The sequence below is a fragment of the Haemorhous mexicanus genome, chromosome 8 (assembly GCF_027477595.1).
Source record: "Haemorhous mexicanus isolate bHaeMex1 chromosome 8, bHaeMex1.pri, whole genome shotgun sequence".
Classification (NCBI taxonomy): domain Eukaryota; kingdom Metazoa; phylum Chordata; class Aves; order Passeriformes; family Fringillidae; genus Haemorhous; species Haemorhous mexicanus.
The window spans coordinates 19,768,802-19,786,235 of NC_082348.1; the positions used below are offsets into that span (position 1 = coordinate 19,768,802).

A 17,434-nucleotide genomic window follows, 5' to 3' on the forward strand; every position below is an offset into this window, starting at 1 on the left:
TTTTGTCCTTAAAAATGCCCCTCGATATTTTCATAATCTTCCATACTTGTACTGAGTAGAGAAGCCTGTGTAACTACTGATTGCTTTACTTAAAGTTCATGCACACTTCTATTACCTCAAAATAGGAGTCTGTTAGTTGTAAAAGTGCTAATGAAATCCACTCAGAATAGGGAAGATTAACAACCCAGTCTAACAGATAGAAGGGATTTTTTTCTTACCTGTCTATCTTTTTTTTCTGGTGGACAAACACATCTTGGTAGACAAGCACATATCACTGTACTTTTCAGAGTACAGCATGCCAGTTGTCCATCTTTGTAGCTGTTCCTACCATCCTGTTTGTGTTTCTGTGCTTTGATTGCACAGTGTTAAAAAAATGTAAGTGTTGGTGATTTATTTAAATTCTGTATTTCAATCGGGTGCACTTAACCTTCCATTTTGGAATCAATTTTGTTTCCATTTCTGTAATATTGTAGCTATAAAGAAACCAGAGAAAGGGAGGGTTTCAAATGCAGTGCTGCAGGAAGTCTGCTATAGTACTGATGACTATCAAGGGCAAACTAACCAATTTGTCAGGGCAAAACCTGACCTATCCACCAGAGAGGAAAGAGGGGGGAAAGGGGAAAAAACCCCCAAAACTGAACAAACAAAAAACAAAACCAAAACAAACAAAAACCCAAAGCAACCAACCAAAACAAAACAAAAGTCCTAGCTAAGATCACAACTCTAATGATCCCAAAAACTTTTGAGACTTGCAAAGCCCATACCTGAAATTCAGTTATGATTTGAGAAGTGGGGTTTTTTAAAGTAACAGAAAAGCCCATGCTTCTTGTTTCCTGAGGATTATTTATGAAATATGCTTAATTTAAATAATCATGTGTTGAAAAATCCCAGAATCCAGCTCTCCAAATTTGTTCTGGGATTGGAGAGTCAAACTGCACGATCTCCTGCAGCAGCATTCCTGAAACTGCTGAATGTTCTCATTGTAAACTGATGCCCTCTTATGGGATAAAAATATATAATTCATTGATATGTATCAATTATAATATCATAAGGGGAAGTATATCCAGGCATTAACTGTCTTGACTCTACAGGGTTACTGGGGAGGTGCAAATAAATTTCCTTTCAGACACAGGGTAAAATTGCAATCTCCTAAAACTGATAGAGAGTGGACTTACTGGTGGTGTACTATCACTTGTGTTATTCTTTCAAGTTGCAATTGCAGTTACCTGACTTAAGTAATTTTGTTTGATCTATCTAGATAAAAAAGGTTTTATTTTTGTTACAGCTTGGAAGTAAGGGGATTCTTTGTTTCTTTCCATGTTTGCTTGGGGGTATGGGGAGTTGGGATTGTCTGCTGCTATTGTTTCAGGATGTGGGTTGTTCTTTGGGATGTTTTTCAGATGAAGCAGATCAAAATGGACAGCAAGACATGCCAGCATGGATCAGGAAGGGGACATCCTGAATCAAGAAGCCGCAAAGTATGTAAAACAATGTGCTTCAGATTAGACTTTTCTAAATGCCCTTCATCACAGCAGTACTGAATGTTCTATCTGGCAGTTCATATTGAGCTGTCTTTGAAATTTGAGTGATGTACATGATCCTTAAATATGGGCCAGTTGGGTACATCAGTACTGACTGTTCATAAAACCCAAAGCAAACATATAATTCATCTCCGATTAGTTTTTGTCAAGTTACAGAAAACAGCAAGTTACTTGTAGAGTAGGACAATAAATCGACAGACTTCACCAAATTTCCATTTGTAGAATTTTCTGGACAGGGCCAAGTAATCCATATAATCAAAGCACTAATTTGTTATTTCTTTTTTTCTTGGCATGTTCATTTTTTCCAGTACAGATATACAGGAATTTATTATCTGTATTTTTAAGTACTGAAGATGATAGACAGAAAAGGTCTGAAACACTTAGTTTTGAACAATTCTCTCATTTTTCTACATCAAGAGTTAATGAAATTTATTATTTAAATTATTTCATTTTATCTAAGACACAGGTAAAGTAGACATTTTTGTGTACCAGAAATTGTAGGAAAGGAAAGAGATACTGGATGCAATAAATATATTTTGTAATGATGTACTGGATTACAAATTAGAGCTGTTTTACTAAAAAAAAAAAAAAAAAAAAAATCAGTCACAGGCTACAAAGACAAAACTACAAACCCTCAAGTCCAGAAACATCATAGATGTTCTCTGTACTTATTGTTGTGTACAGTTTCAAGGGAAGCGTTTACCTAATCCCAGCCTGCTAAAATATTCATAATCCCACAAAATGGCAATTAGAAAAAAACACAGAGCATTCATGGAGAGAACCCCCAGCAGTAATAATAATAATAATAATAATCACCAGAAGTCAAATTTGCTGCCATGCCTGTAGATAAGGCATATATATATAACATGACCATAGTTTGGAATATGAAGAAGTGTTATTGCACAGGGACTTTTCTCTATTTGCCTCTCCATTTCATGTAGCTATATTGTGACCTCCTTACAGTGTAGGCAGGAGGTGCTCATCTCTCTTAAAATATTGTATGCAGCTCCAAACACAGTGACTATCCAAATCTACAGGTTGCAATACAAATAGTGGGTTTTTTCTGCATTGTTTATATGTCCACTGCTATAAAAATGATATAATTATTGAGTAGTCTTTGTTGCTAAAGATATTTATTGTGTCATGTTCATTCCTTTGCCCACTCAGGGTATTCAAGATTCATATTTTAGCATGTGCAGTTTGTGGATGGAGGTGAATTCAAGAAACACCCCATGGTCTGGCTTTTTAAAGCAAGTTCTAACTGATGTGCTGCTTACAAGCTTCAGCTATGGGAATTACATATCTTCATCCTACTGTCTTGATGATACTGTGCATCAGTGGTTTTTCCTGTGTGTTTCACATCCTCAGTAAACATCTGGATTCAAAGCAAAGCCCAAGTCTTCTGGATCCCCAGCTGCGAAGATATTCTCTCTAACCTGTGCCTAGAATGCGCTCGAGCAGTAGCCTCAGGGAAAGGACAGTCACATGCAAAGAGAAAATAGCAGATTGCTTGAGCAGCGCATCTGGAGGGGAAGACTTTGAACTCTCTCGGTGAAAGCAGCACATCTCTGAGTGCCCTGGACTGGGCGTGTACACCTGGCAAGGGTATTTCAAAGATTTCAGTTGGTGTGGCGAGTTCTGAATGAAGCCGCTGAGCTGGAGTGGTTCGGGTTTAGCTCGATTTTCAAGCGGGCCCGTTGCAAGTAAAAGTTAGCGAGCGTTTCTAGGCGTGCTGTACAGCCACGCTGTAGATGAGCGAGGGAAGGACCCAAGGAGCCCCAGGGTTTGCTGCTTTCCCCTTGCCGCCTTCGGGGCCAGGACGAATAGCTCGTGGTGAGCGCGGGCTCGGAGCGGCCGCGGGCGGGCGGGCTCTGCGCAGGGCTTTCCGGAGCGCCTGGGCTTGAGATGCAGCGCCACCCAGAGGGGCCGTGAGGCGGGCAGCGGGGCCGGGCTCGCTGGGGTTCGCTCTCGGCATCCTCCTGCACAGTCGGGGGGGAGCGAGCGCTCCGCACACCCGCCCGGGCCGTGCGAGGCTGCTGCCCGCGCTCCCCAACCGCGCTGCTCACCCTGCCGGGGCTGCGGGGCCGGGCCGGAGCAGGTGCTGTCCGCGGTGCTGAGCGGGGAGGAGAGCCGGGAGCGCCGCGCCGCCGGGCTCCTCGAGGCGCTGGAAAGAGTCGTATCTCCAGCGTGCCGCGGAAGGCTCGCTGACTTCATTGTCTGGCTCCTTCCCCTCGCGGGCCTAGGATTCTACGAGGTTGTAAATATTTATGTTAAACCATGTCTGTTTACTCCAGAACACGCACTTCTGGAAAACCAGAAGGGAAGGAAAACGTGTGTCGGGCATCCACCCGGCTGGGTCGCGCTCCACAGTGACTGATGGCTTAGGGGTTTTTTTGTGTGGTCTTTCGTTGACTCTTTGTACTGCAGTCCTGACATGACTTCCTTTGAACGTTTGTTTACGTTTATAAAGACGATTAGTTACAGATATATTATTATTTCTCACACTCTGCACTGAGCAAATGTCTTGCTCAATTGGTTGAAAACAGCTTTAAAATGATAGTCTAGATATGAGACAAGGTCGTGTTAGCTAGGGCCATTAATATCTGTAAAGCTGTCTTTAAAAACTGGCCTTTTGCTGTCTGTGTTTTCGTTACACGTCTAGTTCCTAGAGAGTAAGTGTGCTCGACAAAGCAGTCGTCTTGGCTACTTAATGCTGTCAGTCGGACGGTTTTCTTTACCAAATGGGCTTGTAAGTTTTTGCTTTTCCCTCGAGTCCTTCATAAAGGACACAGCCTTGCTGCTGGTTGCGCTGCCCAGCATCTCCTGCACAGGATGAAATTCTCTGGCTCCATAGGGCTGTTTCCCCTCATTTCTTCTCATTGCGGATTCCTCCCAGCCCCTTACGTGACATCTTTTTGAGAAGGGTTTGGTTTAGGCATCTGCGTAGCTACCGTGACATGCTGAAATACAGCGCCGCGGTCACAACCACAAAATGTTGGCTAAGCGTATTCGGGGTGTGGGATGGACTAAAGCAGATATGTGTTTGTCAGGGGTACAAAAAGCTTGTTGTCTTAATGCTTCTGGTTTTAGCAAAGGTATGTCTGGTGTAAAATCGTAATCTAATGGCAACACTGAGGGCAAGTTACAGGCATCCAGGTGTTCCGCTGCAGCGGTACCCGTGCCTCTGCCACCCTCTGGCGGGGAGGAGCGGGGCCAGCCGCGGGAACCGCGGGCTGAGCCAGCGGGTCACATCAGACCCTCGGCACGGCGGAGGGGGGGGCAGGGGGTGTTGCTAAGCTACAATTCACACGAACCCCGCCTGGCTCATTTGAGTCCCGCACCATGCTCAGGGGAGGGCAGGGCCCGCAGGGACGGCCGGGGCGGGAGTTCGGTCCCGTCGCCTCACCGGTGTGCCGATGTGTGCGGTGCCTATTAGCACAGCTGGCGACCTCGGGTCAAGCCGGTGCTGTCTAGGGAAAGCCTCTGGCTCCGTCCGCACGAGGGGGTCAACGAGGGGCTCGCACGGCCGAACCGCCTGCCTGGGGTGCCGCCCCTGCCGCGGCTGGACAGCCCCACCCGCCGCGGGAGTCAGCCTCGCCGCCCCGGGGCGAAGCAGACCAGCGGCAGGAGCCGGGGCCGGTGGGTCGCCCTTCCCCGCCCCAGCCCGCCGCCCCAGTGGTCCCCAGCCCCCGTGCGGAGCTGCGCGGAGGCGGTGGCGGCAGTCCTGTGACTCATGCCTGCGTCGAAGCAGATCAACCGGCGATTCACGCTTTTAAAAAAGCAAATCCGAGCACTTCTGGAAAAAAAGGTCATCTCGCATTAAATTCCGCGGCGCGATTGGTATTCCGACGTCGTTTCTGGCAGAGTTTATAAGCGGCAGGTCGCTCCCAGGCTAGAGTCGCCCTGCCAACCTGGACTACGGCAATAAGAGTGTCCGCTCGCCCCCTCGGTAAGTGTCCTCTAAACGGCATCCTATTTTTTTTTTTTTTTAAGCCTTTGAGAACCTCTGGAGCATTTTTTCTCCCAAAAATCGGTTTTGGTGGCTGTCGTATGAATAGAGGAATAACGGGTTTTTTGATACAGCTACCGCCCTAGACATAGTGTTAACCTGTTACTTCACTTCTAGTCATTGTCTAGAAAATATCTTCTGCTTATGGCTGTTTTCTTTCTCGTCTTAAAAAATTTAAATGCCTGTTTTCCATTGAAATCATTGATCCGTTGCGTTTACACGCGAGTGTAAATCCACCCAGCAGTGGAAATGAATCGGTAGCTACCGGTTTGAAAAAAGCCGCTAACAAAGAAAGCATTCTTTCGTTACCGCGACCTTCATTTTCTTTGCAAGGGGAAGAGAATAAATCGCAGGTAGACGTGGGGACAAAGAGACGAGCTGGGCAGTGACCCGGCAATTCTCGATCAGCGACCCTGTATTGGTTATCGGAACGCCGTGTCCGCCAGGAAAGAGTTGAACATCTGGCGAGGAGCGAGGGCTGGTCCTGCACCTTCCTTTCCCCAGACAGACGTGCCTCTCCTGCCATTTGCGCCGCTAAAAGCGAGCACGGGCACGGGAGATCGCTGGTTAGTGCTGGAGCACAGAGTGGCCCCGGTTTGCTGAAACATGTGTGTGCAAATACACATGTATGTGGCGCCTGTCATTGGACTGGGCAAAACGCACCTTTGTGGTGGCGGGGTTTTATCTGTCAGTCTTTCCTGAATGCTTAGCCTGACGTGTGTTTGGTAAAGCCCAGAAGCGGGCTGTGTTTGGGATTGTAGGTCGTTTGGGCTGGTGATTTCGAAGCCCGCTTTGCACGTTGGTCTCCATTTGATGAGAGCCATATAACTGCCCTGCTCAGTGGCCACCGATATAATTGCTATAGGCTTCATGCTCTGCTAAATCCGTCATTCCAGCGCGGGGGGTAGTGCCCTGGAATCTAACGAAGGGAAGATTTTGCTCTTCAGTCTGTCGAGGCATTTTCCCGGTTCGGCCGGTCCTGCCGCCGCCTCGGGACCTGCGCGGCTGCCGCCCGCTGGCGTCTGGACGGGACTCTGGTGCGGTGCTCCCGGAGACTAGACTACTAAACCCGCTGTTCTTCCTTCCAGCAAATTCCTTGCTGCCCACCCCTCAGAGGAATATCGAGGAAATACGAGCTCCAAGGACTGGGGCTTTTCTGAAGGGATGGCTTCCTCCGCTCCCTCGTCCTCCAACGATGCTTCGGACCCCACCCCACCTAATCTGCGACCTACAAGTAGGTTTTAATATTTTCCTCGTTTTAAGTGTTTTGGAGGCTTTCTCCATTTAGGCTCAGAAAGACCAGTTTCGAAACGAAATGATACATCTGTGAAGCCCTGTTCCGCGCCATTAAGCAAGGTGCGGAAAGTGCTCTACACAAAGAAACCATCTTCCTACCGGGAACAGGAGAGGTCTATCTGTGGCGAGTAAAACGCTGTGAGGAAAAGCCCACCTTGCCGGTGAACGTTGTCTTTATCTTACAGCCACGTTTGAGAGATCCAGACAATAAACTGACCTCCCAGATGGACAAAAAAATCGGGATGTTGGAAGGGGTGTGGAGAAAACGAATCAGTTAAAGGGCGAAGTTACACCCGGGTATTAAAGCAGGTGTCTCCCAGCTACATTTTATAAATGCTAATTCTGCAGCTTCTTTTCAGCCTACGCTGAAGCCTGTAATCAAGCGAAATTTGGATGCTAATTGCAGCTTTTCAAAGCGTTATATTCCTAATTGCTCTGAATTCGCCTTGAGTTATTGAGGTGTGAGTGGGAAGCAAAGGCTGCTGCAGGTGGATAGAGAATCAGTTTATCGCCCTGCCAGGCAGTTCAGACCATCGCCTACAGGAAAAAAAAAACAAAAAACAAAACAATAAGAGAGGCTCGATGCTATGAAGCATCAGAGACAAAGAGCGGGCAACAGTAAGAAATGAAAGGTTGTCAGGGACAGCAGAGCGGGCAAAACCTTTTACCCTGAAAGAGCTACGAGACAGGAGCATCGGAGTCATTATTGTCATTATTCTGAAACTGGAAAAAACGGGGAAGGGGGCGAACGGCAATACTGGGTCTAGTTTCAGGCGCGCGTGGCAGGCACTGCTGCCTTCGGCTGAGGTGTCACACGCAGAAATCGAATTAATTGGCAACACGGCTAAAACAAAGATAACCGCTGGCAGCAGCATCCTGCCCTGCCCACACGGGCTCCCCGCCCCCGGGCACTGGCAGCGCCCCTGCCGAGCGGGCTCCTCCGCCCGGTCAGGAGAGCCGTGGCTCTTCCTCCGCTCCCCCCTCCCCGAGAGTCAGGCCGCTGCCTTCCGTGCTTGGGTGAGCCGTCCTCGTCCCTGTTCCTCTGAAACCTTCTCCCCTCGCCCCCCAACGCCAGGCCAGCCACCCCCAGCCCCCGGTCGCCCTTTGGGGTCCATCGCTACCGGACTTGCTGCTGCCCCGGCATGCCGCGAGCGATGGACGGGAGAGGCTCGGTAGTGCCCGTGGCCGCGGCTGGTGCACCCTCCACCTCGGTCCTGGGCTTCGTTCCCCGCTGCCCGAGGGCTCAGCTGGGGCTGACCGGTGCGTGTCTGAGCCACGACTCGAGGGGCTGGGAAGCAGCCTGTTCCCTCTGGAGTTGCAGTCCTAGTAGGGGCGTCGGCGGCCCGTCAGTCCGTCCGAGGCTCAATGATGCGAGTCCGATCATCTAGTCAAATACTATTTTTCACCCAATTAATTCCTGAACTCTTTTGTGACCCCCATTTCACGCCACTTTATTTTAAGCTGCTACTTCCCTGGAGCCCCGCCAATAAATGATGAGATGTCGGGTCCCGGGTGCTTTCTCCTCTCCTCTGGGCAGGCCAGCATGTCACCTCGCTGTCATCCGAGCCTCAGCTGCCCCGCGCCCAGCGCCGCCGGGCTCGGAGTCAGCCGTTTCTCACGGCGATGCAGCCGTGCGGGACACCCGGGTGGGGCGCGGCTGCCGGACAACCCCGCCGCCCCAGGGGAACAACTCTGCTCTCTCTTCCAGCTTACGACTCGTGGTGCGGCGTGGCTCACGGGTGCACCAGGAAGATCGGGCTGAAGATATGCGGTAAGTGCGGCCGTGCCTCCCCGTAGGACGCCCCACACACCCACGCGTGACGGCGCGGCCGCCCCGGCGGGGGCATCGCGAGCCGAGCGCCCCCCGCCGGCCCTGCCTCGGCCGCCCCCTGCCGGCCGCAGGGCGGCTCCGCGGCCCCGGCCCCGCCGCGGTGCCCTCCCGCGGGCTGGCGGTGGCCGAGGTTTTTTCCGACGCGGGAGGGACGGCGGGGGCCGCGCTGCCCCTCCTGCCACACTCGGGGGGTGCAAGCGCCGGGCGCTCCGGGCGAAGAAAGCGCAGGACCCGCCGGGGAGGCCGGTGGGGAGGAAAAACGGGGGGCGGGGGACAGGTTCGTCGCCTCTCACTGTCTGAAATTTTTCAGCCTTATCTGACTAGAAAATACGGATCTCCTGGGGAAAAAAAGATTAACGAGAGCCTTATTAAAGAGCAATTCGTCAGCTTGCTGTGCTGGTAAGATAGCGCTGGCAGCCAGTCAGCGCGCAGGCACATGAAATGCAGAAGGGAAACAAATGCACAATCAGATCGCAACGTTATAGCAAGAGATTCATTTGCCGATAACAAGCTGTCTTCCTTCTCTAGATATCTCAGTAGTGCCTTCGCTTTCAGAGGCTAACAGTCAAATCTTCGTATTCTGATGGGGGAATCATTCCGTTTTGCCCATACCCCTTATGCGTAGAAATTATTTCCCCTTTTCCCCTCTGTCTCTTTTGGGGGTATGGGAAATATGTCGCAGGAGAAACTAACATGTTTTTCGATGCAAAGGAGCATTTAAACCTCTTTCCCAGCTTGCTCAAGTCGAAGTTCATTTATTAAGTGTTTCGTCACCTGGAAGTTTGAGCAGGGAAGGAATCAGAGTGCAAATGTTTAGCCCTGTGTTTGTGAGAGATTTCACTGGTAGCCGCTGGCGACATTAACGAGTAGTCGCTTAGTTCTATAAATAGCTCCTGATCTGGGTTTAATGGACCATTTCCCTACCAGTCCCCTCAGTGGCTGGAGCGATGGGCATTTTCACCATCATTTTAATTTAGCCCGGCAAGCAGAACTGATAAAGTACAGCGCATTTAGGCTCGCTCCGTGTTGCTAGACTACGGAGGTTAGAGAAGGACAGCGCAGCTTCTCTCATTGAGATGAAATACACTTGAAAATGAAATATCCTACCATTTTGGATTTGAGAAGGGCATAAGAGAGCATAGTGAAGGCTTTGTGAAGGGAGTTCAAGACAAGCTGTATTTCTGGTTGTGGTTTGGTGTTCAGTTTTCCTTTGCTGGCTCTTTTCTGTTTTACATGAAAAATATACTCGGAATAGTGAGTGATGCCGTTTTGGAATACTCAGATTTGATCACGAGCACTGTTTTTGCTTGTATGAGCCCTCCCATTTGAATTGAACACCTTCACAAAGGCATATAGGGAAGGTTGCCTATGGTAAACAGAGTGAGGTATTAAGGTTGCCAAGAATCCTAATTAAACTTGCTAAACGAGTTGACATTTGACTGTTGCAGCTAATACCTCCTTGTCCTTACCTTTCACAAGATATCATTCCAGACCCTAAATATTGTATAGTCACAAAGGTGCCTTGGAATTGTTTCTATTGTGTGTATCACACTGAAATCGATTAATTTTGAATGCAAACTTTAAATAAGGGTTGACCTCAGAGAAAAGGCAGGTCTTGAACAATGAGTTGGTTTTTCCATCTGAGTTGTATATTATGGGTTTGACATTTTCAAATAATTAGGTATCCAAGATGTATGTAATTTCTTCTTAAATATCTGAGCGATTTAAGGATTAGCTTTTTTTCCTTTTCTGGTTGAAAGCCACTGCCTGAAAAGAGCGCTGCTGCTACCACCACCCCCACCCCTCCCGACCCCTTCCCCCCCACCCTTCGTCTCTGTACATATCCACCTAAAAAAAAAAAAAAAACAAAAACAAAAAAAAAAAACAAAAACAAAAAAAAACCAAAAAGCACCCAAACCAAACCAAACCAAAAAAAAAAAAAAACCCCAAAAAATCCTGACTCCTATTTTAAGCGGTTTAATGAACTGTCACGGCGGCCAAAATATGGACATATTTCCCCCTCTATCTGGATTTGTATGCTACACTCCCACCATGGCAATTGTTATTGCTGGGACTGATCCTGTTAACATTTGGCACGAGTGGAATGTTCAACGTCGTAAAATTGCTCCGGTGCGTCTCCTGTTTGGCCTCGTCCAGCTGATGATTCCAAACCTAGTGAACAACGTGGGAGAGTGGGGCTTCCAAAGCAGCCATGCATGTTAGAAACTGGGCTCGTCTCCGGAGTCCGTGGGATTTATGCTGCCAAGCATACTTTAGGTAGGTGGTGCTAAACTCCCCGACAGCGGCGGGGTCCAGGATCACCTGCAGCCGCCACCGAGGTGCACCCCCCCGATGGTTGCGGTGCGCGCCAGGAGCCGGCAGGTCCCTCCCCGCCTCGGAAGATGAGTGTCCACACAGGGCTGCGGTGCCGAGGGGGGCTCACGCACATGCCTTGTACGAGGCTTGATGTGAAATCACGCTGAATTTTTGGTCGCGTTGCGCGCCGAGGTACTCCCTCGCCAATCTGGTGTTACTCGGCTCTTGAAAACTCGATCTCTTTAAGCGCATCCATGAAAATGCACCTGCGGAACGGACCTACTCCTGAGAAAGGCTGCGCTCTCCGCTGCTCCAGGAGAAGCAGCACGGACTATATTTCATGTTCGGCTACTTGCTGGAAGTCTCCTACACCGGCCTCGCTTTTCAAGCAGAATACAGAGGAAAGGTCGGCTACAGTCATGCGCTTCTCCCCGGGAGCGGAAGGAGCCTTCGAGGGCCGGCTGTTACGCTTCTCTGCAGACCGCGAAGGCGCTGGGGAACGTCCCACACCCTCCCAGGGAGGGGCTCGGCAAACGAGATGGTCCGGCGGCTCCAGAGCGGGGGCTGTCCGTGTCCCACGGGCTCCCCCTTATACCGAGTCTCCAGGTCCACGAGACACTGCCGTGGCCGAGGGGCTTGAGCGAGCGCACATTACCTACAGCCGGGTGGGCTGATGTCGGCCGACAGCGCGATCCTGCCTTCAGGCTTTTTTCGTCCTCTAATCCCCGCCCTCGAGCCTCCCGAGCGTGGCCGAGCAGCCCCGGGTCCCCACGCGGCGCAGGGTGACAGGCCCCGTGCGCGGCCGCTTCGAGCCCCAGATGATCCCCGCCGCCGGCTTCGGGGGTCCGGGGAGCCTCCGCGGGGAAGAACAGCCGTGGAGTCGTTCGGGCAAGGACTGAGCTGCCGGCCCGCAGCGTCTAGTTAGGTCAGACCCTTCCGCGATGCCGCGGCCTCGCTGGGCCCGATGAGAGTTGAACTGGAGGCAACTGCAGCCTTTCTCTGTTACTGAAGCGGTGCTCCCTCCTTCCCCAAAGCTCGTCTGCACGCCGAGGGGAGCGCCAGTTGTGCAAGGAGCTCGGCTCTCGGGGCAAGCGGAACGCGGCTGCTCCTGCAGGCGTCTCTTCTCATGGAACCCGTCCCACCTGAGCATCGCTACTGAGAGCCTGAAAAAAAGACGGGTGGGGGGAAAACAAAGCAAAATCAAGCCCCAGAACCCGGTAAAAGAGGATCCATAATTCAGATTAGACTGCACCTGCTTTGATATGAGCTGTTCCTCCTAATGAGCAGGAAAATAGCGCTAGCTGTTGCAGGAGCTAATGATCTCTGCAAGAGCCATTAGAAGCAGTAACAACATAACTAAATATTACATATATATATATATATATATATGGACGGCTACTCTTAACTTATGCACAAAGAGAGTTTCCCTTGAATAGTCTTTGTCTCATTTGTAAAAGCATCACAGAAAAAGACTAATCAGTAGAAGATCAGAATTAAAAGGCAAAACGTGAGATGTTCACTGGACGTATGGCTCCGACAAACTTACCTGTGAGCGACCCTCCTGGAGACTCGTCTGGGTACCCGACTGATGCAGAAGGGCCTGCCAGCCGAGTGCTCCTTTTTCGATAGCTCTTTCGCGACTGCCTGGCTGGCAGCAGGGTCCGAGGCACAGGTACCGCGCCGGGAGCAGTTGGCCCAGAAGCTCACTGTCGCTCGCTTTTGTCCCCCGACGTTCAGCCTCTATGCTTGCCCAAGATGCAGGGGTCCCGTAAGGGCCGGCGGTGGGCGCCTGATGGGAGGTGCCCACAGTCCCGGTTCGCCGTCAGGGCTCCGGAGAGCAGGGACACATGGCCCGAAAGCGGAGGGCGCTGAAGAGAAGCAGCGTCGGGGAAGCGAGCGAGTGAGTGAGCGAGCTCAGGACGTTGTTTTTCCTCCCTGCTAAGCCCTCCTCTCTGGCGGATATCCCCAGCCGCGACGAGCCTTGTTTTCGATTGTTGCTTGTTTTAAAAGAAAAAGAATAAAGGAGACCGGCGTCACCGTAGTGCCTCTTCCAAACATACAAGCACACTCGGTGCAACGGGGAACGTCAAAATCCGATGCTTTCCTGAATGACAAAAAGCCCGACACTATGCGTGTTTAAGTGGGCATCATAGATTTAATATATCAAATCCAGAAAATTAATTGTTCTCCCTGCCTTGTTAAAGTAGACAGATCTCATAATTCGCTGCGGGCTCTGCGTGGCTCCCGCCCCAATAGTTCTTGGGGTGAGTGGGTTTATTATTGCCGTGACAATATAACAGCAGCAGTTGTGTTCGGGTTCTGGGTGCCAAAGATGTGTTCCCGGTGAGAGCAGAGCTCTTAAAACCTCCGGGGATGATTACTATTAGCATCAAAGCCTCTTTTCAGGTGGAAAATCCGCATCAGTACTTAATGATAATAGGAAGGTGGGGTTATATGAGTGCTACTGGTATCCTCAGAGCTCTAGCACTCTCAGGACGGATGCTCCAGAATGGCTGCTTGTTCTCATGCCTTTTGTGCGTGAGAGCACCACGAGGAGAACTGAAAATGGCCCTGATTTTAATCATACATCATTGCCCCTGTCTGCTAGGTCCATAAACTTAGCCTGCAGGCTGAAATAGCATTGACTCATCCTGAACTCTCTTCCAGTGGCTGATTATTGAAGTGGAATCTGTCTGGTCGACTTAATAAGAATTTACCAGTGCACTAAATGACGAAATTTTGTTTTTTGCATGGCTGCGTTTTTGCAGTTGATGGCATTTTGAACTCTCCCTCCTGGAGGCAAATAATCCCCATAAATACCCTTATTCCTGACCTCATTAGTCAGATCTAGAGCCAACACCACTTTTAACTAGAGAGCTGCTTTAGATATTTCTAAACATGTTGGGAAGTGAGAAAACTCTGACCTGTGCACCTTGCAATAATAATGTAGGGTTCCTGCAAAGGACCAACAGCCTGGAAGACAAGGGCCGGATCGCCAGCTCTCTGAAGGAAAGGCAGTCGTCCAAGAGCCTGCTGGCATGCGAGAACAGTGAGAAGGAATCCAGGTTCCGGCGCACCGAGACAGACTTTTCCAATCTGTATGCCAGAGGTAAACACTTTACAGTTTCTCCTTGATCCAGCTCAGGCATGTCCCTTAGTAGTCTTGCCCTCATCTGCCCTGGAAGTGCAGCCATGTTCAGACTGTGCTTTTCCTTGGCCATTTTTGAAGGGAGCTCTGTGTCTGTGTTTTTTGGAAGCTGCACTGCTGATGTGTGCAACCTGCCTGAAAAGCAGTTTCACGTACTTTGGGCTGATCACCTGCAGCTCAGCTTCAGCGGTTCCAGGGATTTTTCCAGATCCAGCATCCGGGAGGAGAGTAATTCTAGGTTTTTATCCTCCTTAGTATGATTGCTGGTAGGGGGCCATTGCAAGAAGAGTTGGAAAGAGAAAGCAATCCCTTTGCGGGGCAGAGGTGGGGACGTGTCAAGGTAAGGGCAGGTGTGGATTTCGGGTACTTTTGGCCCACAGGAGGCGAGTGCCTCATGTCGCACAACCTTTGCATGGCAGGGCATGCTCTTAGGCCGGGGCACCTTGGAGGTCCCTCTGCTGTTGCCGTGGGCGACCTAGGCTCACCCTTCTGCCCAGGGTGAGAGGGACCGGGAGTCTGCCCAGCTGCAACCAGGCAGCGCTGGGACCGCAGCTTCCAGGTCCTTTGAACACTGCGGGCAGCCGAGGCTGGTTCATCTCTGCTTCTCTCTCACAAAGCAAGTGCTGACAGCTGGTTTGCCCCACAGATTTGTTGCCCTCCAAGAATGGTGAGGAGCAAACAATGCAGTTTCTGCTGGAGGTTGTGGACATCCTCCTCAACTACGTGAGGAAGACTTTTGACAGATCCACCAAAGTGCTGGACTTCCACCACCCACACCAGCTCCTGGAGGGCATGGAAGGCTTTAACCTGGAGCTTTCAGACAACCCTGAGTCACTGGAGCAGATTCTGGTGGATTGTCGGGACACACTGAAATATGGAGTGAGGACAGGTAGGTTTTTGCACACTACTCTCTGGCGAGTCCCTCCTGGGACTTTTCTCAGGCTCACGGAGGTGTTTTTGACAGCTCACGGAGGTAAGCCAACACCCTCTCTACGCCCATAACTGTGCCTCTCTACAGGCTCGGCTCCAGGGCTGGCTGCAGGCGCTGGAAATGTTTCTGCTCAGAAACTTCATTTACTGATGGCCATCCGTCCCTGCCGGGTAGGGCTCAGTGCTGTTTTTAGACCAAAGAAACAAGTTTTAAAGATGTAATCTCTTTCACTTGATGAAACGCTAGCTGTCTGTGTCTCCGGGGAGCAATATCATTAGGTAAATGAGGGCATAAATGACACAGAATTTGCAATTTTTCTTCTTTATGTTCATCAAACGTTTAATGAAAAAGAGACTGAAATCCTAGGAATCATCAATAAAGGAACCCTGTGGATTTCAGTCCATTACCCAGGAGTCCTGCCCGTCCAGGTCCTTTTGAATCAGACAGAAATCCCGGGTTGTAATCACTTATTTGACTGGGTGAGCTGTAGCCAGGCTCTAGAGCAAAGTCAATGCTCTCTCAGGCTGTTTGACCTGAAATGTTTTACATTGGATCCACAGGAATCTTGGCTGGCAACTAGCCCTGACAGCCGTACGTACCCAAGCGAGTCAGGAAGTGGAGCAGTAATGTAGCGCGCCGAGTTTCCTGTCCCCAGCCTTGCTCCAGCGTTTCAGGGCTGCTGAGCTCTGCCTGGCCGGCTGCCCTCTTCGGCTCGGCTCGGCTGGACCGCAGCGGGCGGCGCTGTCCCCGCGGAGCCGGAGCGGCGGGAGCTCAGGACGGGAGGCTGTTTCCCGGCGGTCTCCGGCTGGGCAGCTGCGAGCCATGGCTCCTGAAGCACGGGCCCCAGCTTTCTGCTGTGATTAGTTTTGTAGCCGTGAAGACTCAATGCAGTCCATTCAAGGAGCAAAATCTTGACAGCAGTTGTGGCGGGTAGCATTCTGTCCTTTTTCCTATTTTCATGATGGTTTGATCGATTCAGTGGAGTCAGGAGCATACTTTGATTTTTGTACCCTAATCAAAGGGGAGAGTGTTTCACTCCCAAACGCGTGGGTTGTTGGACAGGTGGCCTGAGGTTAAGTCAGAGTGGCTGCGCTCTGCGTGCTTGCACCATTATTCTTCTATTCATCGTGCCGCAAGTCGTGCAGCCTCCTCCCCTCACCCCGACAGCCCCTGGAGCTCCTGTGGGGCCAGCAGGACATGTCCCCAGGACCTGAGAGGCAGGTATCCGACCGGACACAAGCTCTGTTCAAAGCGGTGTCTGGCGCAGCTTTAAAGGGCTGCTCGGATGGCCTGACTGCTCAGGACACGCATTCTGCTGTGGGCTCCTGGGGCTCGCATTCTCTCTCAAGCTCCCTTCAAAGTCACCGGGTCTGAACCTGCAGCCCAGCCTTAGGAGATCGAGGGCTCATTAACAGCTGTGGGAGGTCAGCGAAATGTCGCTGAAGATAACTTGCCAGTCAGTGTGTCCTGGACAGGGAGAGAAGTACTGATTTGTAAAGCGAACAGCTAAGCCGCGGTGGTATTTCTGGGCTCTAGCCCCTAGCCGCGGGTTGCCCTGGCGGGAGCAGCCCAGCTGCAGCGTATCCTCTTCAGGAAGTGTCGCGATGTGGCAGCGCCGGCAGGCTCACGCCTCCAAAAGATTTCTGCTGACATCGCTCGGGGCAGAATCGCATTTGTTTCTTCATGTCAAAAGATGCTGATGTTCCTAGCGTTGAACCGAATCCGACGTGACAGGGTCCTCTCCAGGCGTCGAGAGCTGACCTCTCTTCTAGGGCCGGGCTGTCCCCAGTGTGCTATCTGCGTGTCCTTCTCCAGAGAGCAGAGGTCTAAATCATGGCACCTCCCACCTCCCCTCAGCGCCCGATGCCAGTTGTTGGGAATTTCCTCTCTTCATGCTAGAAAAGTAGGTCCCCAAGACTCGGGATTATTGCTTAAGAAAGTCGTTAAAGCAACCTCGGCTGAAACGCAGGGATGTGATTTTCTTCCGTTCAATAGCAAACTCTGTTTAAGGAGGTGAATTCTAGCTTATAAACCGTGTGGGGAAAGGGCCCGAAGTCGAGATGCTCTCTCGGGGACCTGTCCCTCTGCAGCGCTGAGACGTCCCTCAAAATGTCTCTGCCGTGTCCTTGTAGCTCGGGAAGTGACGGGCTCCTCCGCAGCCCTCTCTCACTCCTGCAGCCCCAGTTAAAGCGCCTGGGCCTTCCTCTCTCCCTCCATTCAAATGCAAATAGCCCCGGTACCTGGAGGTTGTTACTGCCAAGGGGGTGTCCCCCACCGTGTACTCCTCTCCCGAGCTCACAGCAGGACAGAAGTGGTAAGAGGGCTCTGGAAATGGGCTAGCACAATTCCTTGGGCAGGTCCC

At 50.9% G+C, this 17,434-nt stretch overlaps 1 protein-coding gene across 1 annotated transcript in view; it reads left to right on the forward strand.

The window, feature by feature from the left end:
- The first annotated feature begins 6,638 nt into the window (after positions 1 to 6,638).
- Positions 6,639 to 17,434, forward strand: part of GAD1 (glutamate decarboxylase 1) — a 28,314-nt gene continuing 17,518 nt past the window's right edge. Inside the window, exons 1-4 of the mRNA XM_059852330.1 lie at positions 6,639 to 6,784; positions 8,555 to 8,617; positions 13,944 to 14,102; positions 14,788 to 15,030. Of these exons, the coding sequence (XP_059708313.1) occupies positions 6,715 to 6,784; positions 8,555 to 8,617; positions 13,944 to 14,102; positions 14,788 to 15,030 (535 nt within the window). The 5' untranslated portion in view covers positions 6,639 to 6,714. The remainder of the gene's footprint in view (positions 6,785 to 8,554; positions 8,618 to 13,943; positions 14,103 to 14,787; positions 15,031 to 17,434) is intronic.